We start from the raw sequence: 25508 nt of genomic DNA on the forward strand, positions 1-25508 counted from the left end.
TTGGTTCCTGTGGCCAGAGGAGTGGCAGCAGGAGACTCCAAACACAGAACCTGTTTCCTACTTTCCCAGCTGGGCCCGCAGGCAGGCCGCGTGAGGTTGTGAACCGGGCTCAGGGTTTGCAGGCTGAGGCCCTTTCAGCCTCGTGGAGCCCAGGCGTCCACGAGAAATGGCAGCAAACACAAACCCTGCGGACGCCCTGGACTGCAACGCTTCGAGCCTGGAGGAAGCCCGCTCCCTCCTCGGGACCCTGCCGGACCTGTCCCTTGTCCGGAGCTGGCCAGGCGGGCGGCCTCGGCTCCGGGCAGACCTGCAGGCCGCTCACTAGGGGCCTCGGGTCGGTGAGTTGACGTAATTCGATATTGGTTATCGATTTTGTTTCTGCCTGCCTACGAGCCATTAGCTTGGATCAATACACTCCGCTTTGGCCGAGTAATCACTGAGGCTGTTGAGGTTTCGGTGGAGTCAGGGCAGGTCCCGGCTGCCTTCCTGGGGGAGCCCATGGCAGCCTCCGACACCGACCCCGGGCTAGCCCAGGCCGGGCCTGTTTGGCAAGCATTTACCTCCACTTCCCACCAGTAAGTTCGGCAGCAGGCCAGCCGGAGCTCCCCTGGCCAGACGTGGTGGCTCCTGTGTCCCGAGTGCTGGCGCGTGAACTCGGGCACCGAACTCGGGCACCTTCCTCAGGAGGACCTCCGTGCTCCCACGGCGGGGATCCGGGAGAAGAGGCAGGAGAGGACAGAGTCTTGGGTTCCAGCGCCTCTCTCCAGGGCACAAACGGCCCTCCTGTGCCCGGGCCTGGGCAGCAGCAGGCAGATGCAGTCAGGGGGCAGGCGCAGTGCCCGGGACAGGGGCGCCGCAGGCAGCCCCGAGGGCTCTCAGCACTTGTGCTCTGAGGACGAGCCTGGTGTCCCCTCAAGCCCTGAGGATGGCAGGGGGGAAGCACACACTCCCACAGCACCTTCTGGATGCGCACTCTTCCTGACGCAGGGCCACTCCCTGCAGACGCACCACTGTACTGCAGCCAGCATCGACTCTAACGCCGTCCAGCCAGGCCACTACGTCACTGCCCTGCTTAACGCCTACCTGATGTGGGCTGAGCCTACCCCCCACACACGACCCCAGTCCCCCCACTGCCTTCCTGCATTGCAGCCACCCCGGTCTCCCAGTACGTCCTGCACGAGCATGTGCCTCGGGCCTTGTCACAGGTGTCCCCCTGGATGGCGTCCCCTCCGATATCTGCAGGGCCTGGTGCATGAGGATGAGGCACCCGGTTGTGTTCAGGAGCCTCTGGGGTTTATATCCCAGCACTGCTGCCTGGCGGGTCCCCTCCTGGCCGGTAAGTTCTCTCTGGGACACAGTCTCCTCATCTGAGAAACGGGACAGTGCTCTCTCTCAGCACGGTGTCCTGGAGAGGACAGGGACTGCGCACAGGCAGGTGTCCCAGGACATCACAGGGCGGCCCAGCGCGGCAGCGAGGCTGGGAGCGGGGACGAGGCTGGACAGACAGCACCCTGCAAAGAGGTGGCTGGACAACCACGTGGCCTTGGACAGGCACGGACGTGCGAGCTGGTCTCGCGTTTGGCGAACGAGTGCCGTGCTCGGGCTTTTCTTATCGAGGGGTGCCCAGCGCTGTCGGCCTTGCCAGGCCTGTCCCGGGCTGTGGGGGGCACAGTACAGTTGCCTCATGAGCTGTGTTTGTTCTGAAGCAGGCTCCCTGTGTTCATAGGCACGAGCTGTGTCTCTGCTCTGGTTAAATACTTGGTCAGTGCAAACGGATTAAATAGACGAGTCTAACTCCTCATGCGTGGGGGAGAAGGCATCGGAGGGGCATTTGAGCTGCGGATTTTGTCAGAAATTGGTGCTGCAACACCACAGCGGCCCACGCTGGGTTCTTGGCATCAGCAGCGCAAGGGGCCGGACCTGCATGAGCCCACGCACCTGGGCACCAATGCCAGCCCTGCAGCCAGCCCTAGTTGAGGTGCCCACCCTCCGCAACCCATTTAATCCTGACCCCTCGCCTTTCCCACACCTGCTGTGTGGCCAGGCTGCCTTTCAGACGAACAAATCTAAGCCAGGCCAGGCCAGAGTGGGTGGCAGAGCCCACCTTCCGTTTCTGCCCCTGCCTGGCGACAGCGCTGTGCATACCTGCCCGTGGAGAGAGGTGCTGCCCAGGAAACAGACACCCCGCAGCACGGGGCCCAGTTTGCTTGGGGACACCGCCTGGCCCCCTGGCCTCCGGACACAGTTAGACTGGGGGTGAGGATGGGGAGGGGGAGGGGGAGGCTTCTCAGACCTCAGAGCACTGTGCTGAGCTGCTCCCAGTCCTGTGAGGAGTGTGACTGGAGCATCTTCCTGACGCTGCCTCCACTTCCTCCTGTCTCACAGTGTGGTGTACGGACTCAACTGGGGGTGGGGGAGCATGGAAGTGGAAGCCCAGCACATGTCTGCACGCCGAACCACTCCTAGCGCTCTTCCCACTGTCCTCCCTTCCCTAAAGAACGTTAGAAGGAGAGGGTCCCCACTTATGATTGTTCCATTTACATGAAGTTTTAGAACAACGCTCTGGTGACAGGTCAGGAGAGGGTTTGGTTTGAGGAGGGACTGGAAGAGACGCAGGGAGCGTCTGGGTTGAAGGAAGTGCGCCTTCTCTTAATCCATCTGTGCACCTGTGACCAGGTACGTCACTCTGTAAATTACGCCGCAATTAAAAAGCGAGAGCCCTGGCCGGTGTGCTCAGGGGCTGGAGCGTTGGCCCTCTCACCGAAGGGTCATGGGTTCAATTCCCCATCAAGGGCATGTACCCGGGTTGCAGGTTCGATCCCCAGCCCAGTCGGGGCGTGTCGGGGAGGCAACTAGTCAATGTCTCCCTCTCTCTTTCCCATCCACCCCTCCTTTCCACTCTCTCTAAAAAAATCAATGGAATAAATATCCTTGGGTAAGGATTAATTAAAAAAAAAAAAAAGGAAAAATATTAGGAGTGAACAATGAGAACGCTAGGATATTGAAAAAAATCAGGCTGCAATGTTCTTTGAGGCCACGGCTGTTCAAAGACCCAAATCAGGAATTACTCCTGTGACCATGTCCTGGGGGCTCATCTGAGGGCATCTGCAGTTTCATTTCGGTTCTGAGCAAACTTCTGGAAGGGAGAAAGGAGAGAGTGCTGTGAGGTGGAAGGCTGGCTAATGGTGGACAACGTGCAGGCAGGAGGCTGCAGCCCTCGGGGAAGGTGTCAGCTCTGAGCAGCGGCGCCAGGGCCTGGCCTGGCCTGAGGGACCCCTGGGTGAGTCTCCCTGGCCTTTCTTCACCACCACAGGCTCCTGCCTGTCAGACCTCCAGTCCCTGGCTGAGCTCCGGCCCAGGCCCTGGCTCCACCCTCCGTGACCGGCTCTCATGGACGCTGCCTTGGCAGGCCTCACTGACCGTTCTCCTAGCCCTGGTTCTCTCTGCATTTCAGGCAGAGCCAGACGCCATCCACCAAAGTAAGCACCCTCCCTTTGCTGTCCCTCTCTCAGGACGTAGGGAGCCCCCGGAGTACCTGCCAAGCCTGGGCGGGCAGCATGGGCACACCCTGAGGTGCGCCACTCAGAGCCAAGCAATTAAAGGTCTGTGAACCCGGGGGCGCCCTGAAGAGCAGGAACTTCCCTCTGAACAACCCTCATGTTTGAGCTGGCGTGAGGTCAATGACCTGTAGACTAGCGCCCTTCCATCACATCTCAAGCCTTGGGGTGCCACCTGCAGTCTCCTGTCCTTCTACCCCCTTCATTCCCCAACCCCAGAGGCAGCCACTTCCAACCATTTTAGTTGGTTCCTTTGGTATTTATCTCTACATTTCTAAACAGTATTTACTTAATCTTGTTTCTTTTTGATCCCCCCACCTAGCTAATTAACACAACCATCATTCCATTTTCACATATTTATCTTTTTTTTTTGGTGTGAACATTTCAGTTCTGCTCTCTAAGCCAAGTTCAGGGATCCACCCAGTGTTATCACTACAGTCACCATGCTTACTCCATTAGAGCCTCAGACCTCATTCATCTTACAGCTGACAATGTGGACCCTCGCACAACCTCTTCCTGTTGCCCACCCCCGCCCGTGGCGGCCACGTTTCCGCACTGCCTCTGTGAGTTGGCCTTTTCTTTTTAGATCCCACATACAAGGAGGCTCTGCAGTACTTGCCGCTCTGTCTGGCCTGTTTCACTCAGCACAATGCCCCAAGGCCCATCCATGTTGCCACAAATGGCAGGATTTCCTTCTTCCTCATGGCTGAATAATATTCCATTGTACATAAAAAAATATATGTTATGTAACATGTATACAGTAGGCCCTTGGACAACACAGGCTTAAACTGCATGGGTCAAGTTATATGCAGATTTTTTCAATAAATACGTATAGCACTGTAAATGTATTCTCTTTCTTACAATTTTCTTAATAACATTTTTTCTAGCTTATTTTATTGTAAAAATACAGCATATAACTCATATAACATACAAAATATGTGTTAATTTACTGTTTATGCTATCGGCAAAGTTTCTGGTCAACAGCAGGATGTTAGTAGTTAAGTTTTGTGGGAGTCAAAAGTTATACACGGATTTTTGACTGCATGTGGGTCAGTGTCCCAAGCCCCCCATGGTATTTAAGAGTCGACTGTACATATATGTAAATATATATTCATATATATGTATGTATATATCCGTATATATGCACACATATGTAACACAAGGTCATACTACATGTAATATATATAGTGTATAATATACACCACATCTTCTTTACCCATCCAGCCACTGATGGACGTGTAGGCTGTTTCCAGACCTTGGCCATTGTGAATGGTGCTTCAGTGAACATGGGAGCACAGGAATCCCTTTGAGATCCTATTTTCATTTCCTTTGGATCTAGAAGCAAAAGGGGGAATCCTGAACCATCTGATAGTTCCGTTTTTAATTTTCTGAAAAACTTCCCTACTGTTCTCCATAGTGGCTGCACCAATTTACATTCCCACCAATAGTGAGCCAGGATTCCGTTTCTCCACATCCTTGCCAACATCTATCATTCCTGCTTTTGGTAACAGCCATTCTAACAGGAATAAGGTGGTATCTCATGTGGTTTTGACTTGCATTTCCTTGATGATTAGTGATGTTGAGCACCTTTTCATGCACCTGTTGGTCATTTGTATTTTTTCTTTGAAAAAAAGTCTATTCAGTTCTTCAGTCCATTTAAAAAATTTTTTTGAGGGGGTTATTGAATTGTAGAAGTTCTTTATGGATTTTGGATATTAACCCCTTATCAGATCTATGCTTTGCAAATATGTTCTCTGTAGGTTGTCTTTTCGTTTTGCTGATGACTTCCTTTGCTGAGCAGGTTTTCAGTTTGATGTAGCCCCACTTGTTTATTTTTGTTGCCTTTGCTTTTGGTCAAATCCAAATAATCATCACCAAGACTGAGGTCAAGGAGCTTATCCCATATGTTTCCTTCTAGGATTTCAGGTCTTACATTCACATCTTTCATCATTTTGAGCAGATTTTTGTGTGTGGGATAAGATAGGCATCCAGCTTCCCACTCTTGCATGTGGCTGTCCAGTTTTCCCAACACTGTTTGTCCTTTCCCCATTGGGTAGTCCTGGCTCCTTTGTCATAAATTACGTGCACGGGCTTATTTCTAGGCTTTCTGTTCTGCTCCACTGGTCGGTGTGCCACAGATCACTTTTATGCCACATTACTTCTTGATTTTCTCTTTTAAGAATTATCTGTTAACTTTTCGCTATGGAAGGTGAGGATTTTATTTCTTTCACTCCCCTGTCCCCACCACAAGCACCCACCCAGCCTTCCAATTGTAATAGGTCTATTACAATTTTGGTTTGGTCAATACACAGAATCCGCATTATTAGTACTATGTAGTTGCTGGTCCCAGTTGAGCTATGTAGTGAACTGTAATAATGTTTCCTTTCATGCATCACTTTTTGCTTTTCCTGGAGTTCATAATTGCCTTGTTTTTTTTTCATTTGCTTAGTTCCCACTATATATTAATAACTCAACCTTAAATATTTCAACAGTTGTCTAAATCTAATCTCTATGTTCATAGGTGTTGGGCACCTTCTTAAAAATATCACTGCTTTTTATTACTCAGAATCCAGGGCTCCTAGGAGACACGTAGGGCCGTGCACGGTGGTTCGAGGCTACCGTGAATCCCTGTGCTAGGTGAGGCAGCGGTCAGAGGACTCAGAGTAAGAAAGAGATGAATAGGAATTCCACCGCTTGTGGGCAGGGCACCCATGATTCTCCTTTCACGTCTGTTGAGATGGGAACATGATGCCCCATCATAGTATAGTTATGAGAATAAGGCCACTGGAAGTACTCTCTCTCACTCATAGGACTTTCTCTCTCCATTCCCAGAGTGTTGTCCAGGCTCTGCACAATCACCAAGGCTTACAAGACACCAGTGCTCCTACTAAAGGAGAGAGCTAACTCTGCTATAGCTTTGCTCGTTAGCCTAACAACTTCCTCTAAAAGAAGGGGCCTTGCTTGGCTGGTGTTGCTCAGTGGTTGAGCATTAACCTATGAACTGGGAGGTTGTGGTTCCATTCCCAGTCAGGGCACATGCCTGGGTTGCAGGCTTAATCCCTAGTAGGAAGCATGCAGGAGGCAGCTGATCAATGATTCTCTCTCATCATTGATGTTTCTATCTCTCTCCTTCTCCCTTCCTCTCTGAAATCAATAAAGACACACACACACACACACACACACACACACACACACACACACACACACAAAGATACACACAGAAGGGGCCTCCTAATGGCAAAGGTCAATTTTATTTTAAAACTAGAGGCCCAGTGCATGAAACTCGTGCACTGAGGGGCGGTCCCTCAGCCCAGCCAGTGCTGTCTCACAGTCCCGGAGCCCCGCGATCGATCGCCCCAAAGAGGTAGGCCCTGCCCACCCATTGCAGCCCACCCGTCGGGTGATCGTGGAGCCTCCCAATTGACCACCCTGCTGGCCCGTGGCCTGGGCCTCCCTCTGCAGTGTGATCATGGGGCAATGGCCAGGCCCCTGACCAATCGCATCACACCCGCCTTGGCTGGCCTGGTGCCAGTGGGTGTCATAGAATGGTCATCAGGATGGTCGTCCAGATGGTCATTTTGCTGTTCAGCCATTCAGTTAATTTGCATATTACACTTTTATTATTATAGATATTTTAAACAAAGGCAGAAATTCTAAAAGAAAATTTGACAGATGGATGAAATAAAAATTAAAAACGTATGCGCATCTGCATAAAAGAAAAAAAATACCCTAAAAGGCAAGTAACAAATTAGGAAAATATTTGTAACATGTAAGTCAGTCAAGGGAGGGGCCAACTTTCCTATGGACCTGGGTCATTAGGGCAGACAGTCTCCTCCTCCCTTCCTCCCTTCCTTCTTCTTCTCCCTTCCTCCCTTCCTCCCTTCCTTCCTTCCTTCCTTCCTTCCTTCCTTCCTTCCTTCCTTCCTTCCTTCCTTCCTTCTCTCCTTCCAAATATATGTACTGAGTGACCACCAAGTGCCTGGCCCCTGCCCTCACAGCTCACAGTCCAGTGGAGTAGCAGACATTCACAGATAAACCCACTGAGGAGTGTACAACTGGAATTCATGCAAGGTGCATGCTTTTAAGAAGAGGAAAGCAGGGAACAGAGGACCCAGCTGAGACTGAGGTGTGTGGGAGGACATTTTTGGTGACAACTGAGCTGAGAACTGGAGGGTGAGTCCAAGTTAAGGAATGTGTGTGTGTGTGTGTGTGTGTGTGTGTGTTGACACCTGCCTCTATCTACTTCTTGGAAGTTGAGCTCAGCCAGGATACAACAATTGACCAACGTAGTTCTATATGCAGGTAAGGGACAGTAGGGTTTTCCTCGGGAGGTTCTCAATGCTGGCACCTCCCTGTCCCCAGGAAAGAGATGAGAGGATGGGGACCTGCCCCCAGATGGGGACCTGCCAGGAAGCTGACAGGGAGGAGTTCCTGAGAAGTCCCTGTCTGTAGGGCAGCCTTTTGCCAGACTCCAGAGCTCCTGAGCTGGCTGACTGGGCTGATGGTATTAATTTCCCAGAAAGAGACCCAGGCTTTGTCACACAACAGCGTGGGCCTCGCCGTGGCGGAGTCTGGGAGTGTATTTGGAATATGTACCGTCTGGAGCAGCCTGGACAAGGCAGTGTCTGGATACCGGGGGTTGAAAATCGCACGCTGTGACTTCCTGTGCTTATAACATGTATCCTGCTCAATTCCTAGAAGGCTGGAATGAGTCTTGATGAAAGATCTTTCGTACCAGAGCCCATATTTTTCAAGGCACATGTATCTAATGGTCTCTATTTCTCCCAAAATGTCCTGAGGGAGGGTGATTCCTTAACGAGCTGCGAGCCTGACCCTGTAGGACCCAGTCCTTGACCGGCCTCAGCCTCAGGCTGTGTCTGCTGGCCCCTCCTCCCCGCTCCACCTCCTGGTCCAGTGCACCCTATCCTCCCATGGCACATGCCTCCTCCCTCCATCACCCTGTCCTTGGCAGGTGCCCATCATCCTTCAGCTTACAGCTCAAGCACCCTCACTTCCTCTGGATGCTTCACTTACAGTCTGTGCTCTTAGAATGCGTCTTGGCATGGTTTATGATCACACATTTTTGTGGTTGATCGCTATTAATGACCAATGAATAGCTTCATAGATTTCATCTTTTAACACATCTTGTCAGGTAATATCATCTAGTAGAGGGTTTCTCACCATCAGCACTATTGACATTTCGACCAGATAATCCTTGTCGTGGGCTGTCCTCTGCATTGTGGGTGTTGTGCAGCATCCCTGGCCTCTACCCACTGGATGCCAGGAGCACCCCTCCGTCGGAACAACCAAGACCGCCTCCAGACAGTGCCACGTGTCTCCTGGGGACAAAATCACTCCCTCAGAGAACCACTGACCAGAACAATCGCTCAATAAGGAGTTTGGGTTGTCAAAGGCAGGCTTCCCGACAGCCCTGGCCTGAGGCACTGACCGCTCTGGGCCTGCACTGGTCAGCAGACATAGAGTGTGGGCCACTGTGTCGTTCTAGCAGTTACATTAAAAGAAACTAAAAGACAGAGCAGGTGAGAAGAATGTCAATAATATATGTGATTGAACCCGGTATAGCCAAATGCTGTCCTTTCAGCATGTTATCAGTAATTATGAATGAGATATTTTGCGCTCTGTTTTCCCTGCCAATCATCAAAATCGAGTGTTATTTTCTTGATTTGGGCGCCAAGGTGCAGCGCTGAGCAGCCACAGGTAGGGATGGGAGGTGGGCCCCGCTCTCTCCCGCTGGTTGTCACCCATGGCACCAGCCTCAGCAGAGCCACGCACAGCCCTCCTTACCCACGGGGCCCACAGGTCACACTCCACCCGCGCACCCCACAGGCGGGGCTCTGATGGCTCTGACTACATGTTGGGGGCCAGCTCCCCCCAGTCTCCAGGCCCCTGCGACAGGCTACTGACATGGGTGTGCTGCCTGCGCATTCACGGGAGCTGGAGGGTCCCCGCCACCCACACAGGTGAGTCTCACAGTTTCCAAGCTCCCCAGGCAGCTGCCTCACCCACCTCCAAACCCCCCTCACGCTCTGTGCTCACAGGGAGGCTCAGCCCTCCACAGACTGGCCACCTGGAAAGACACACTCTATTTTCTTAAGAGACAGATGTTCTCATCTAAGATGACGCGCCCTAGCCAAGAAGCTGCCGTCCAGAAAGCTGTCTGTGGCTCTGGGACTTGTCCCGAGGCTCCAGGCCGCTCTGTAGGGACACTGGGTGCAAGACCCTCCCATCCCCTCTCCCTTACTGTCTCTGTCCCACGTCCCTCCACCCACAGCGCCCTCATCTCCAGGCCCCCAGCTGTGGGGAGTCCTCCGGGGACCAGCTGCCCCCCACGACCTGAGGAACTGAGTCCGCAGCCCAGCCTTGGCCACGCCCACAGGCTCCGCCTGGCAGCCCCAGGCGGCGGAGTGCGACCCCCACTCAGACCAGCGTCCTCGGAAGCCAGGGCACCGCCTTCCTGGCGAGGCCCACGTTTAGTTGGCTGCTGGGACAAAGTTTCTCCAAAGTTGTCACCTGGTCACATCGAGCAACCCGAGGCCTCAGTGAAACAGACTATGGGGAGAAGCTGCACACCCACTGAGGCACTAAGACGGCCACTGCCCCTTTGCAGGCTCAGGCCTGACCCCAACTGACCCCAGGCTCCTCACCTCCGTCTGAGCCCCTGCGCAGCCAGCCCAGTGACCACACATTCACGGGAGACCCACGCACCCTGCGCCCAGACCCGCCCGTGAAGCTGGACTTACCCCTCCTGGCTTGCCTGACCTTTGGGCTCAGCATGTTCCTGCAGCCCCCGGGCCAGAGTCGCGGGGTCAGTCATGCTGTCATCACTTCCTTTTTCTCTTCCTCTCGCCCAGTCGCCCCTCATGCCCCGCAAGAGCCCTATGGCCACTGGGTCAGCAGCGTGGCTCGCTGGGCTCCATCTTCTGGCTGCGGAGCGCAGGTTTGCCTGGGACTACATACACCTCGATGCATTATCTATCCATCTCCCAGGATTAATTCCCGGCCCAGCGAGCCATTAAGAAGTTCTGTACCCTCTGCTGATCCATCCCTGGGCGGGGCGCACGCGGCAGCGGTCGGGGAGCTGAGCCCAGGGGCGCGCGGGCGGGTCCGCGGGGAGGACCGGGCGGGCGAGGCGTCGGGGCGGTGGGGCGGTGGGGCGGTGCCGGCTCGGACCCGCCCTCTGCGCTGGGAGGGCTCCTGGGGCTGCGCCAGACGCTGGGAGGGAGGCGCAGGGAAATCTGAGGGCGCCTGTGCCGGCTGCCTGCCGAGGTCGGGGTTGGGGGGTGAGGGGGAGGAGGTGGGAGAGCGCTCTTGGGGGGAGGTTGGCCGAGACCCCTGCAGGCCAAAGGCCCCCCCATCCCCCAGGGCCCGTCCAATGGGACCTGCAATGCCCCACGTTTCCTGCCAGAAGGCCCAGGAGGCGGGCGGGAGCGGGGCTTCCACCTGTTCATTGAAAGACAGGGGTGACCGCGCGCGCCTGGCGGCGTCCAGGTCCCCGGGGACTGGCCATCGGGGAGATGCCCGTAGGGACGTTATCTGTCTCTGCTAACTCGGTAAGGGGCCTGGAGTAAGGATGAGTGGGGAGGACTTAGTTCCTAGGATCTGAGGACGGTTTTTCCTGAGGAGCAGCTCTGCTCACTGTGGTGCTATTTAATACTAGCAAACCGGCGCTATAGTGGGGCTGGGGGGGGGGGTACCTCAATATCCTAAAAATTGCCCAAGAATGCCATCTCAGTAATCACTGTCATTCCCTAGGCAGCTGCTGTGTGCCCAGCAATGAAGAGGTGTTTGTATTCAACACCTCCCTTAACTCCTCACCCCCTTGGCAGGTGCTGTTGTCGAGGCTTTCAGATGAAGAAAGAAAGGCACAGGGAAGTTGGAAAACTTGCCCAAGTCACTATGCTGTCCCCGCGGTGTCTGACCCAGGGCTGTGTCCTCCCGGTGTGATGCTGGCCTCTCTAAATACCCAAATGCCGACCACTTCCGGTGGCAGTTCCTGGCTCGTGAGCCTCGGGGCACGTGTTGGATGGCGAGAGCCGCCTTTCTGCCCCAGAAAGCGCCCGTGCCCGGCCAGGCATTCGAGCCTGGGCTCTGTGGGGTCCTCTTAGTTGGAAGCCAAGGAGTTTGAACAACAACCTCCCTGCTTCTAACAACCACGATCCCTGCCTAACCCTCCTGGTGCCCCTCCGCCCATGGAACCCCCTGATATTGGTCTGTTATCAATGCCAGCAGCCGGAGGGGAGTCCACAGGGGGCCCACTGCGAGTCCTTGCAGAGATGACGGGGCCTGGGCGGTGGAGAGCAGGGGCAGATGGGGAGGTGAGGGCTCACCAGGAAGTGGGGGCAGAGGGCCAGGTTGAGGGAGAGAGCAGAGCCACGGAGGCACAACTCTTACTCATCATTAAGTCACTTGTTCTGGCTGCAGCCACTTGGCAGGTTTGACTAAGTGTCTTGACGTGACCTAGCTCTTGTACTGCTACTGCTACACAAGGTATGTTCACACACAGCCTCTGCCCCTGCACCTCTCATCTTCACACCCACAGCCCCCGCCCCTGCGCCTCTCACCTTCATACCCACAGCCCCTGCCCCTGCGCCTCTCACCTTCACACCCACAGCCCCTGCCCCTGTGCCTCTCACCTTCACACCCACAGCCCCTGCCCCTGTGCCTCTCACCTTCACACCCACAGCCCCTGCCCCTGCGCCTCTCACCTTCACACCCACAGCCCCTGCCCCTGTGCCAATCACCTTCACACCCACAGCCCCCGCCCCCTGCACCTCTCACCTTCATACCCACAGCCCCTGCCCCTGCGCCTCTCACCTTCATACCCACAGCCCCTGCCCCCTGCACCTCTCACCTTCATACCCACAGCCCCTGCCCCAGTGCCTCTCACCTTCATACCCACAGCCCCTGCCCCAGTGCCTCTCACCTTCATACCCACAGCCCCTGCCCCCTGTGCCTCTCACTTTCATACCCACAGCCCCTGCCCCCTGTGCCTCTGTGCACTTCCCTCTGTGGAATGCCCCTTCCCACGCCGTTTCAGGACTAAGCCTGATCATGTTGAGCAACCTCTGTGAAACGGTGCTGATTCTACCACCAGAAAGAGCCACCACGTGCTTCCTGTACCCCTTAGCCTGCCCGATGCCCCCTTCACACCCAGCCTGTACCCCTTAGCCTGCCCGGTGCCCCCCCGCTTCGCCCCCAGCCTGGAGCCCCAGGAGGAATATTGACTTGACGGGCGGACCCAGGGCACTCCACCCAGTGACAGAAGCGCACTCCTCTTCCTTCAGGACAGTTTGAGGCCGGGTCAGGCCGGGGCAGAGGCCACCCAGGAGGGAAGGACATAGGCGAGGTCCCGTGGCCAGGGACAAGGTCTGGAGCGACCCTGTGGCCTGTGAATAATGCAGCCTGGGCCCTTTCTCCCAGCCAGAGGCGGGGCAATGACCTGGGACCTAGTTAGGGTCCCCTCCCACTTGTTTCAGTTAAGCAAACACCCCAGGCGTTCTTTCTGTGCAGCTGTGCGTCCCCCCCACCCCACCCTGTGGCATTAAGTCACTTCAGCTGCGTTCCCAGGATCAGCGCTGGAACTGAGGTGGGTGCAGAGGCTCCGGGCTGAAACCCAGAGGAGAGCCAGGAAAAGACTGCAGCCCAGTCTGGGGACCATGAGGCCACAGAAGCTTTTTCCTTCTCTCTGCCCTCAGACCAGTTCCCAGCGCCTCTGTGTGAGAGGATCCCTGGGGCCAGCTACAAGGGGCATTGGAGCCCCTCCCTCCTGAGGTTCATCCCCCCCCCCCCCCGCTCGCCTCCATGGCTCTGGACCCTCCATGTCCCTCTGAGGCTGCAGGAGGGAGGGTGGAGTGAGGCAGGAGCCGGACAAGGCCTGGGTTGAACGCAAGGCACTTCTCTGAAGGAATGGCCCACTCCCCTCACTGGCAGGAAGCCGAGAGCAAGGAGGGAGACCAGGTCTCCCCGAGTAGCAGGGACCCCCTTCCCTCACCCCTTAGTGGTCCGGGTCCCTCCTTGCATCGTGTCAGCAACGCCTAAGGGCTGCCCTGGGCCAGGCATCACCAGGCACTGAAGGCGAGTGGGAAGACTTAGTGGGCAGAACTCTCCAGAAGGCATCTGCTGAAATGCACATGTCTTGGTGGGATGGTCTCCCACCTATATCCTTGTCCAGAGCCAGGAAGACTTTACATCATGTGTGGACAAAAGGGGTTCAGTGGGCAGTAACCCCGCAGGACGATCAGTTCCCAGCTGGGCAGGTCAGGGTGGGCAGTCCCGCCCAGGCCCGGGACATGAGTGCAATGCTGACCTGTGCCTAAGCCGGCCTGTCCATTGTGTCTGTGCATCTAGAGGGCACACTTCTGAAATAAGCGGAACCCCCCTTTAGGGAGCACAGAGTCTTAACTGTCCTGCAGTCTGAACGCCCCCTGCTCTCTCCCACCTGCATGTAGACTCCCTGCTCCCCTCTTTAACTCCACGTGGATAAAGAGGCTGCCAACTGTCACTTCTCGGAGGGTTGATCTCAGTCTGTTGAGAGCTTCAGGGATTTGCGTGTGGTCCTGGCGCAGGGGCCGCTAATCTCTGTATTGCTGATTTTGGTACATGTGCCGGAGCCAGTGCGTGTCTGCTGAGTCCTTGCTTCCAGGCCAGGCGTGTCCTCTGTTTGGCTCAAATGACATTTTTATAACATTCTCTGCAGGTGTGGGAGTTTTCTGTTGACAGTGGCTCTCAACCTTGGCATCGTGTTGGGGGCTTTGAAAACGAATTGCTGGTCCCGCCCCAGAGGCTGGCCTGCATGGAGGCCACGGGGAGCTGTAGAAGCTCCGTCGGGGACGCCAGGCTGTCCTTGAGTCTGGGCCCCGAGGCGAGGCAGCCTGTGCCTGTTGTCCCCTCCAGGGGGGTTTCTTCTCAGGAGGCACATTAGGCCAGTTTCCCACCAGGAGGTGGCAAGGGGCACCTATCCCAGACCGCAGGAGGCAGCTCCCTGCCCGGCAGAGCTGCAGGTGCTGTGTGGTCTGTGCACTGCACACTCGGGTCCAGTAGGGGGAGTGCGGCTGGGTTTGGGCTCTGCAGGCTGCCACAGGGTCTGGCATGGTAGGGGGTGGGGGGATTTGCTGCCTGGGGGCTAAACCTTCCTTTAACGTTTACCAGCGTGCTGTCTGTACAGCAGGGCCCTGCTCCCTCGCTCCAGAAGCTGCATGGAGGACAGAGTGAGCTCCTGTGGAGGCGGAAGGGGAAACATTGCTCCCTGGCCCAGTGGCCACAAGCAGCGGGTCCCTGACTTCCTGGGGTCTCTGCCTCTGTTGCCAGGCAGCAGATGTCCCGCTCCCCGCATGCCACTCCTGTCCATGCCGGGGGTGCTGGACCAGCTGGCTGATACCAATAGTGTGAGAGCTGATTATTAAATTCTCAGGCATTTTGCAAGCCAGTTGTTTGACACAGATATGATTAGAAATTTAATTATATAAACTTACAATTAAATAAGTTATATTAAAAGACAAAGGTAATACATACTCAACACACATCATGTCCTAATTATTTTACTTCATTTTTCTACTGCCTACATTCTTAGATTATTCACATCTATCTGTCTGCATGGCGGAAGTACTATTTGTGCTGGCTGATTTTGTGGGTCATCTTGACTGTGCCATGGGGTACCCAGACAGCACAGCCAGCATTACTCTGGGTGTGTCTGGATGAAATTAACATTTGAATCAGTAAACTGAATAAAGCAAATTGCCGGATCTAGTGTGGGTTGGCCTCATCCAGTCAGTGGGGGGCCTGAATAGGACAACAGGCTGAGTAGTAGTGCCTGGCTGCCTTGAGCTGGGACAGTTTTTTCCCTGCCTTTGGGCTTGAATTGAATATTGGCTCTTCTTGGGTTTTGAGCCTGCTGGCCTTTGAACTAGAGCTACACTGTCTGTGTCTCCAGCTTTTGGACTGCAGATCTTGGGACTTCTCGGCTTCAATAATCATGTGAGCCAATTCTCTCTATTCCCCCTGCTGCCGGGGTAAAAATCGAAGAAAGTCTTACCTTCCTGGCAGCAGATCCATCTACCTATCTATCTATCTATCTATCTATCTATCATCTATCTATCTATCTATCTATCTATCTATCTATCATCTATCATCTCTCTACCTCTATCTCTACCTCTACCTCCTATTGGCTGTTTCTCTGAAGAACCCTAATACAACTACATACTAGGCTGTGACTACATATCTCTTCCCAACTCCATGTTAATGGCTTGAAATTGGTGATGGGAGTACATTCACCAAGAAAATCAGCTAATGCTATCAGTCAGAACTAACCTTTCTTCTTCTTCTGGAGAACTGGTTGTTAAACATTCGCCAGCACATCTCTGGTCATTCCCTACCATGCTCACCATGTGCCCCAGTTGCTGTTGACTCCCCACTGTGAGCAGAGTGCTAGCCCTCCATCCAAACCTGCTCTCCCCTTCATTGGGGCACACACAGCTGCTCGACATTCCCCTGCCTCCTTGCAGTTGGCTGTGGCAGTGTCCTGGCCACGGTTTATGACAGATGTGATGTGGCACCTCCAGGCCTGGCCCACAGGACTCCTCCCCTCAACACTCCCTCAGAGTGCCATCCCGGCTGGTGGACTAGAATGGGACTATCTTGGGAGTCCCATGGAGAAGATGGCAGCAGACCCACAGTCTGGCCCCTGAATGACCTAGTGCCGTGGTCGGCAAACTGCGGCTTGTGAGCCACATGCGGCTCTTTGGCCCCTTGAGTGTGGCTCTTCCACGAAATACCACGTGCGGGCGCACGTACAGTGCGATTGAAACTTCGTGGTCCATGCACAGAAGTGGGTTTTCGGCCTGGGCGAGTCTATTTTGAAGAAGTACTGTTGGTATTTGGCTCTGTTGACTAATGAGTTTGCCGACCACTGACATAGTGGATCCTGAGCCCCCATTGTCAACTTGGAAACATCTCAGATGGTCGTAAGAGGGAGAGCTATTACATAATTGGTCCTAAGTTACTACGACTGACCTTCCACCTGATAAACACTCCACCTGCCGTTCTTTGCCTACCCAACTTGGATGCATCTTCTGGACCCTATTTCAGCATCACCTCCTGGTTCAGTGCCCCATGCTTAGAGTTTGGCACCTTTAATATCTCCCTATCACCCATGCCCAAGAACATGGGGTACTGAGCCATGGGGGCCATGGCTTTGGGGACTGAGCTGGTTCAGATGCCATAACCTTTGGTCCCAACCTTCACTGTAGCACTTGTCCCACATCCCCCTTAACTTTGCAACAGCTGGACCAGGCATGCTTACTGTGTTGAATGAATGACGGAGTGGTGACCAGTGGGTTTTTCTGGTGGCAGATGCTGAGTGAGAGCTTTATTAGAGATTAACACCTGTAAACATTGGGTTCACGTAAATACTGCTCACCTAAGCGACTCTGCTCAACTTGGACGACTGTCTGGGCTCCACATTTAATTGGGCAGCATTCAGATACAGACTTCATTCCACTACACAGTATCACTGTGGGTGCTCAGAAGGGAAAGCTTCTATTAGGGAGTGTGTGGAGCTGGCAGTGGGACCAGCCTTGCCACCAGGCGTTGGGGTTTGCTCAAGGAACTGTGAGAGTGGCAGGAGTGATCCTAGACCACAAGGCCTGACTCTGGGCCAGGCAGGGTCCCTGGCCGAGTTCCTGCTTCTAACAGTCAGAAGCTGAGAGGACAGAAGGATATATGATCTCATCAGTGGGTTTCTGGGTCCTGGAACAGAATGTGCTGTGGTTCCAAGGAGCTGTCACCCTTTCCCTAAAGCTGGGGTTGGGGGACCGGGCCACAGCTGGCATCGAAGCCACCACTGTCCTCACACAGGCCCAACAAGGAAGCAGGTCTGAGACGATTTCCCTTCCCCAGGAGTCACACTTTACAAAATGATGAATCACCACTTTGGTTAGTTTTGCAGGATTGAAAGACAAAGCTCCTCCCTGTGGAAACACCTGCGTGCTGTGGAAAGGCAGGGACTGGGACAGAGGGAAAGAACGCACATTTCCCAGGTGCCTTCTCTCGCACACTCGCCCCTCTCAACAAGGCCAAGACTCCTCCCAGCTCCTCTCTGCAGGCAGACTAGCCCTCTCCATCTGCCCTCCAACCATTTCCCCTCCTGCATCATCAACCTCTCCCTCTCTCACTGGTCCTAGATCCAAGTGGACAAACACACATGTGTCTTCCCTACACTCGGAACAGATCCGCTCTGTCCCTGCAGGTAGTCAGTCACATGTGGCCACATGACCCAGGCTCAGCCATTAGGTGCTGCCTGGTTTTGATCTAATCTTGAGTGTGTCGTGAAAAGATTGAGAGGTGGTTAGAATGGCCTTCCCAGAGCCAGTGGCAGTGACAGCGTCCTGCGTGGTGATGGAGGTGTCCTGACCGTGCACATCTGAGAAGATGATTCTTGCACCTCCTGCTTTCTGGGCCCCCTTAACTACCACCATCCTTGGTTCCCCAGCTCCCAAAGGATTTTGTAAATCTCTGATAAACTCCCAATAAACCCCCCTTTCTGGCTTTAGCTGATTTGTGTTGCCTTTCTGTGACCTCAAACCACAGAAGTCTGGTGCTTATATCATGTCTCTCAGCCCGTGTTTTCACGTTCCTCTTCTCTCTCACTTCCTAATCTAACTCTGCGCGGGTCCATTTTCCCACAGATTGCATTTCCTTCCTTATTTCCCCAGTGATGCCCTATGCTGATCACTGTATGTCTCACCCTGGAAGCCACAGGCAATCCTCCCAGACCCTGGCTCCGACCTTCTGCAGCCTGTCATCGTCTGTCCTGGGCGAGGCTCCTGTTGGCAACGGCTGACAGCCATCTCAGCTCAGCTGGAAGGCGTTGCAGGATGAGGCCCTGCTGCTCTGGCCAACACTTCTTTCCGCCTAACCTTTCTTTCTTCCTCATTGCCTTCAAAGCTCAGGAGCCTGGGTGTCCCCTCTGCCCTCCTGAGTGTGGTGCACACGCGCTGCCTTGCTCTAGTCTGCAGTGGGAGGACACACTCATAGGGCCAGCAGAGTTATTCTTTACAAATCAAGGAGCAATGAACTCATTCTCAGATAATAAAAAATTGAGACAAATTATTGTCAGCACACCTGTCCTACAAACAATGCTAAAGGGAGCCTTGCAGGCTGGAATGAAAGGACACCAGATAGTAACTCGAATCCACAAAGAGAAATAAGGAACAGCAGCAGAATGGTATAATATATACATATTTAAGACAGTATTACTGTAATTTTTTTGTAACTTCTCTTTTTTCCTACCTGACTTACAAGATAACTGCATAAAACAACAATGATAAATCTATGTTGCTGAGCACACAATGTATAAAGATGTAATAGGTGATGATAACGTAAGTGGGAGAGGGGATTATGGAGATTTATAAGGAAGATTTTTATATACTATTGATATTAAGTTGGTATTAATCCAGACTAAATTGATATAAATTAAAATGTATTCTAACAGTGTAATGATTGCAGGGGGGAGGGGATGGGTGGGCAGAGATGAAAGAGGGTATTGAGAGGATAAATAAAAGAAATGACAAGGCAATTAAGAGAGTATGCCAGAAATGAAGTATTAATTTAAGATTTGAGGAACAAAAGGGATATGTGACACATAGAAAAAAAATAGCAAGATAGCATGTCCTTCCTTATGAATAATTATATCAAATGTAAAAGGATTAAGATATCCAATTGAAAGGCAGAGGTAGGCAGAATGGATTAAAAACATGATCCAACAATAAGTGCACTATCTACAGGGACTTACTCAAGACGTAAATAGGTTGAAAGTGACAGACAGAAAAAGATATTCCACGTAAACAGTGATCAAAAGAAAGCTGGAGTAGCTGTACTGAATTCAGACAGAAAAGACTTCAAGATGAAAAATTATTATAAGAGAGAAAGAAGGACAATGTAATGAAAGTCTATCCATCAAGAAGATAACGCAACTATAAACATATTCACCCAATAAGAGAGTACGAAAGTCCATGATGCAAAAATAGACCTGAGAGAAGTAGACAGTGAACAATAGTAATTGAAACCTTCAGTATCTCACTTTCAATAATGGACAGAACGTCAGTAAGGAAAGGAAGACTCCACAGCACTATAAATGAGCTGGAGCTAACAGACATTTATAGGACTCCCCCCAGCAGCAGCAGAAGAGACATACTGCACCACGGAACAAACACCAGGCCGCAAAAGAAGCCTTAACAGTTTTAAGAGGATATCTACTCTCATCACTTCTCGTCAACATTGTGCAGGAGGTTCTAGCAAGGGCAACTTAGCAAGAAAAAGAATTAAAGGCTCCAGATTAGAAAGGAAGAAGTAAAACTCTGTTCACAGATGACAAAACCTTGTGTAGAAAAAATTCTAAGGAATCTACTAAAAAACTTTTAAAATTAATAAATGAGTTAAGCAAGTTTCAGGGTATAAGATCAATATAAAAATCAATTGTATTTTTACATCCTCACTATGAACAATCTGAAAATGAAAATAATTCCATTTATACAATAGCATCAAATAGAATAAAACATATAGGAATAAATTCAATAAAAAGTGAAAACTTCTACCCTGAAAACTATAAAACATTGTTGAAAGAGATAGAAAAATATCCAAATAAGTAGAAAAACATCCAATGTCCATGGATTGAAAGATTTAACATCGTTAAGATGGTGATACTCCCCAAAATGATCTACAGCAGTGGTTCGCAACCTTCCTAATGCCGCGACTCTTTAATACAGTTCCTCATGTTGTGGTGACCCCCAATTTCATTGTTACAAATTAAACATAATTAAAGCATAGTGAGTAATCACAAAAACAATATGTAATTATATATGTGTTTGCTGATGGTCTTAGGCGACCCCTGTGAAAGGGTTGTGACCCACAGGTTGAGAACCGCTGCTCTACAGGTTTAACACAATTGCTATCAGAGCCCACATGACTTTTTTGTAGAAAATGACAAGTTGATTCTAAAATTTATATCAAATCACAAGAGGCTCAGAATAGCCAAATTATGTAGCCTGGGCATGAAGCCCCAGTGTAAGGCTGATTTTGACCAGAACACAGGCAGATGCCTTGTCATAGATGTTGACTTAACGTGAAACTTAGGCCTAATCTCTTTGTCTATGGGCAAAGGGGTACTTCCTACTCTGCACCCTACCTACTTTGTTCTCTATCTCTCTGTACCTCTGGGCTCATCCATCTTCATCCCATAGCCCAGCTCAAGTCCCTGAGTGGCTCCTTAGCAGGGTGAAGTGGCTCTGTTGGGGGTATTGAAGGCTAAGAATTGAGCAGGAGGGTTGGGATGGTCTAGGCAGGAGATGATTAAGGCCTCAACTAAAAGCAAAATGCAAATGCTTTAATGGCCATGGAACAGCTCTGCAGCATCTCACAGTAGGAAGCTGAGTGGATGAAGAGTAAGAAACCGGAATCTGACTTCTGGCTCCATCATCTTGATCTGAGTTACCTTGAGCAAGTCCCTTAACATCTCTAAGCCCGTACCTCCATGCATCAGATGGAGATGATAATATCTGCCATGCCTGCCACAAGTGGGTGGGAAGGCTGGTTGTGCGCTCTTTGCAGCTGCTGAACAGTACATAAGGACATGTCCAAGAGTGTGTGTGAGCGTACAGCTGTGCACTGACAACCTAATAAACTGGGGAGAACCACTACCGGTTCGTTCTTCCCAGCGAGCTGTGTTTTCACCTGTAAGTGTGCAGATGTTCCTGCAATATTGCATGTCCTCAGGAATGTGATGCCCAGCCTTACAGAGTAATGCAGTCTGCGTTCCTCCCGAAGAAGGTGGCAGCTGCACCACACTGTAGAGAGTTCACTCACTAGCTTGCGATTCACTTTGCTCTCTTTGGCACATGAGGCTTGTGTTTCGGTCAATGATTTCATGCCTTTCCAATGTTGCTTCTCTGCTCACAGCTCTGCATAGCTTGCCCGGCAGCCTCTCGGTGTGAACACTGAGGGGAGGTGACTTCAGAGGGAGCGAGTCTGCCCACCCCTGCAGACTCCATGGCTCCCCTTAGCGTCTACCTCCTGAGGCACTTCCACTTTCTTGTTCTGTTTGCCGCAGTGTGGGCGGTGGTGTGGCACCACAGACAGGGTGGCTTTGGGATCAGTCTGGCAGCACCTTGCGCTGGCTGAAGCAGATCGCGCAAGCCACGCCCTCTCTGAGTGCCTCAGACACCTCAGCTGCAAAATGCGGAAGGCCAGAGCCACCTCCTAGGGCTGCGATGGAGATTAAATGAGATCGCGAAGGACAGCAGGTGGCATGTTTGGTAGGTATTAGGCCCTCCACAACATGTAGGGATGTGGCTGCCTCTAGGCCAGTTATCAAACAGATGAGCAGAGAAGCCGGGAAAGGCCCCGCCCCGCTCAGGAGCCTAGAATCTAGTGAGAGGGGGGCAGACCCATGAGACTGCGCATGCTCCCACTCACACCAGTGCACACTGTCCGCACTTTCCCAGGCAGATGATCACACTCAGGGTCAGGGGCCCATGCTCCCCATGCACTTGACTTCATCATGCACACATGAACACGTACGTGCAAACTGACAGGTGCCCACGCTTCCCCGCACGGGCCTGTCGCAGAGCCGCCGGGAAACGCTGTCGCCCGCTGTCCACAGTGCCGGTCCTCTGCCACGGCTGCCGCCACCCAGTGGGAGCTGTGCGCCCTGCAGGTGCCTCCCGGCTGCTGGCGGTGCATCTGCCCTTTGGACGCTCAACCCTTATTCTCGGAATATCTCACTCGGTCAGCAATAAGGTCCAGCCGACATGCCAGGCCCTTTTAAGAGCAAAAGCATCTGGTCCCAGGGTGGCTGCTCACAAAATGTGGCCCCCAGGGGCCCCCAGCCTGCCCGTCCAGCGTGGCCACCTCTGGGGGCGGTGGGTCTTTTCTAGTGCCCCTCCTGCCCTCGAGCAGCCCTCGGTGGACTGCCCGGCCAGGGGCAGGTTAGGTGCCACCTCCATGCTCCCCGCTGCCTCCAGCTGGCCGCCGGCATGGGCCAGGGCAGCGGGTCCCTGTGGCTGTGAGGGAAGGCTGTGGGCACGGGCCAGGGCAGCGGGTCCCTGTGGCTGTGAGGGAAGGCCGCGGGCATGGGCCAGGGCAGCGGGTCCCTGTGGCTGTGAGGGAAGGCCGCGGGCACCGGTCTCCATTCCAGCTCTTTGTCCCAGCTCTCCTTCTGGTTCTTCCAGAAAACACATCATCACTGCAGGCGCCTAACGACTCTCCGGACACTTCATTAGTGGTTAGTGGTGCGCTGGGGCCATGGCGCATCTGCAGCGGCGCCTTGGTGGGAGGGGGAGGGGGAGAGTGGCCGTGGAGAGAGGGGGCATCGCTTCTGCCCAAACACAAGAAAGCAGACTACGTGGCAGACGCCCCCGAGCCCCTCGGCTGTCCGTCAGGGCACATCCCTATTCTTTCAGAACCCTTGACGCTAAGGACACCTGAACCCAACCCCGAGTTCCTGGGGTTGACGCAGAAACGTTCACAATGAGAATATTTTGGGGGCACATCCCAAAAGAGGAACCTGGTGCAGAGGGTCACTGTGACTCATCTGCTCTCAGAGTTCTTAAGAGGAAGTCACATTGACCATAAAATATCACTTCCTGATGTGACTCTGGTTTGTGTTTAATTCTCCATGTGAAATAACATTCCTTAATATTAGGGTAGGTGTGCGTGTTTTTCAATTACATTTTAAAAATATATTTTTATTGATTTCAGAGCGGAAGGGAGAGGAAAAGAGATAGGAACATCGACGTGAGAGAGAAATCTCTATCAGTTGCCTCTGTACACTCCCCAACTGGGGAGAGAACCCGGAACCTGGGTATGTGCCCTGGTCAGGAGTCGAACCCACCACCTTTTGGTGCACAGACGAAGTGCCGACCAACCGAGCCACGGGCCAGGGCCAGCTCCTCTCCTGGAATCAGCCTTCTCTGCGGTCACACTTGGTTTCCAGAGCTGGCGCGGCCAGTGATGAGGAGCTGGGCCTTGGGCAAATCGGTTATTCTCTCCACACCTGTTTCCTCTCCTTTAAAATGAGGACACGGACACCATCTGGCAAGGGCTGGAGAGAGGATGTAGTGAGAGGACACACGCCTCTGGGTAGACCCGGGAAACGCAGCCCTTACACACCCGGTTCCTGCAGTTCAGCCTCAGCCAGGGCCTGCCCCTCCAGCCAAGATGTTCCCTAGAACAGCTTTCATTTGTAGAAAATGGAGAAGAGGCCTGTAGACCCCCTGGCAACTTTCAGACCTGCGAGGTATGACTGGGACCGGAAAGGCTGTGGCCTTGAGCGGACTCATGGTGGGCCGCGTGCTGAGCAGTGGCTCAGGCAGAGGGGCTCTACCCATAACGGAGGCTCTGCTCCTAAGAGCAGTTGTCATTTCTCTGAAAATAATGCCGATTCTCTAGAGAACAACACCTAAGCCAGGTGGTGAGGAGGAGCAGCAGATGAAATGCCTACGCGCAGCGCATGGTGACAGCCTGTGACCCTCACGTTCCTCCGGTGTCTGGTGATGAGGGGCCTTTTAGGAAGAGCCCTCGGCGAGCCCTGGGGCCGTGGGGAGCAGTTAGACTCGGGGGCTCACATCCTTTGCCGCCCACACCAGCAGGAGAGCTTTGGCCCCTCCCTGAACCTGAACCCCTCTCTCATATGAAAGGTGGGCTCCCAGGGCCCTCCCTCCCGGGGCTGCGGGAAGTCAGAGACCCGCTAGTGTGTGCCTTTCCATGGCTCATTCCTCAGCAGCAGGACGGCAGGCCTGTGTCATTGTCAAACCACACGCACTGAACACGCACTGTGAGCAGGGGATCCCGTATACCATGTACAGTACATACTTTAGCTCGAGTAGCTGTTTGAAGTGACCGTGACCTCCATGTAGCAAAGGAACTGGGTGCAGCCTCACCAGCAACGCAGGGAGTCAGGATGGGGTGGGATTCAATACAGGTCCGCCTGCTCCAGAGCTTACGTTCTAACAACGCAGGACACAGCCACCAGACTCTGCAGTGTATGAGAGGGCTTCAAAGCCATGCACCTGCTGTTCCCAGCATGCTCGAGGGATGGCCTCCCGAGCTGCTAACCACTCCCTCCCCCCGACCCCGTGCAGCACTGTCCTAACTCTCCCCCCTTCCTGTGTAGCACTGTCCTAATTCTCCAATACCTCTCAGGTGGCGATTCTAGCAGGAATCAGACCAGAGGTGCTCATGCCTCCGCCCAGCACTCACACTCACTCTCACACACCGACTTTGCTGGGCTTTCCTTCTGGCCTGACAAATGAGGGGCCTCAAGGCTTCCGGAACATGGTCTCTGCTCCACACCCACCCACCTACATTCAGCCGCTGGGATCCTAGCAAAGGAGGGATTCCTATGTGCACAGCGTGTCACCTAGAATAGGACATGCTTCCCACATGCTTAGCTCACCACCAGGAAACCGAGCCCTAAGAGAGACCTGGGTAAATGAGCCTCCAAGTCTTAGAAGCAGCTGCGACCCTCCTATGACAGATGGCAAACACCTCCCAAATGCTTCACCTCTCTGCACCCAGGAGAGACACGTGGTCCATCCACCCTGGGGCAGCCCCACCATGACGGTGGGAATGTGGACAAAGCCTCCTCCCAGGCCAGCTAAGAGCAGGAGACTGCGGGAGCGTGGAGAGCAGGGCGCACAGGCTCATCCGCAAGAGCAACTGTGGACCATACTAAGCCGTCATGGAGGGTGGCGTGACATGCTGCGGAGTTTCCACTCCCAAATCCCAGCTGGTTATGGCGGCCTTTATGGTCTGTCCTCCTCATGCCCCCTGTCCAGCCCAGGGCCCAGCATGGAGACTCCTGTGTCCTGAGTCCAGCCCAGGCCCAGCCTGGGAGCCCAGCATGAATGGGTGTTGGCAAGAAACAAACTGGGTAGGAAC

General features: G+C 53.4%; 1 protein-coding gene across 6 annotated transcripts in view; it reads right to left on the bottom strand.

Moving 5' to 3' along the window:
- Nucleotides 1–25508, bottom strand: part of ARHGAP22 (Rho GTPase activating protein 22) — a 158678-nt gene that overhangs the window by 121117 nt on the left and 12053 nt on the right. The window contains exon 1 of one of the 6 annotated variants that reach the window (XM_059662073.1): nucleotides 10319–10642. The exons of the other annotated variants lie outside the window; for them this stretch is intronic. Coding sequence (XP_059518056.1) covers nucleotides 10319–10352 — 34 coding nt within the window. The 5' untranslated portion in view covers nucleotides 10353–10642. Of the gene's footprint in view, nucleotides 1–10318; nucleotides 10643–25508 lie in introns of those variants that run through there. 6 annotated transcript variants of the gene reach the window in all.

This window comes from Myotis daubentonii, chromosome 13 (assembly GCF_963259705.1).
Source record: "Myotis daubentonii chromosome 13, mMyoDau2.1, whole genome shotgun sequence".
NCBI lineage: Eukaryota > Metazoa > Chordata > Mammalia > Chiroptera > Vespertilionidae > Myotis > Myotis daubentonii.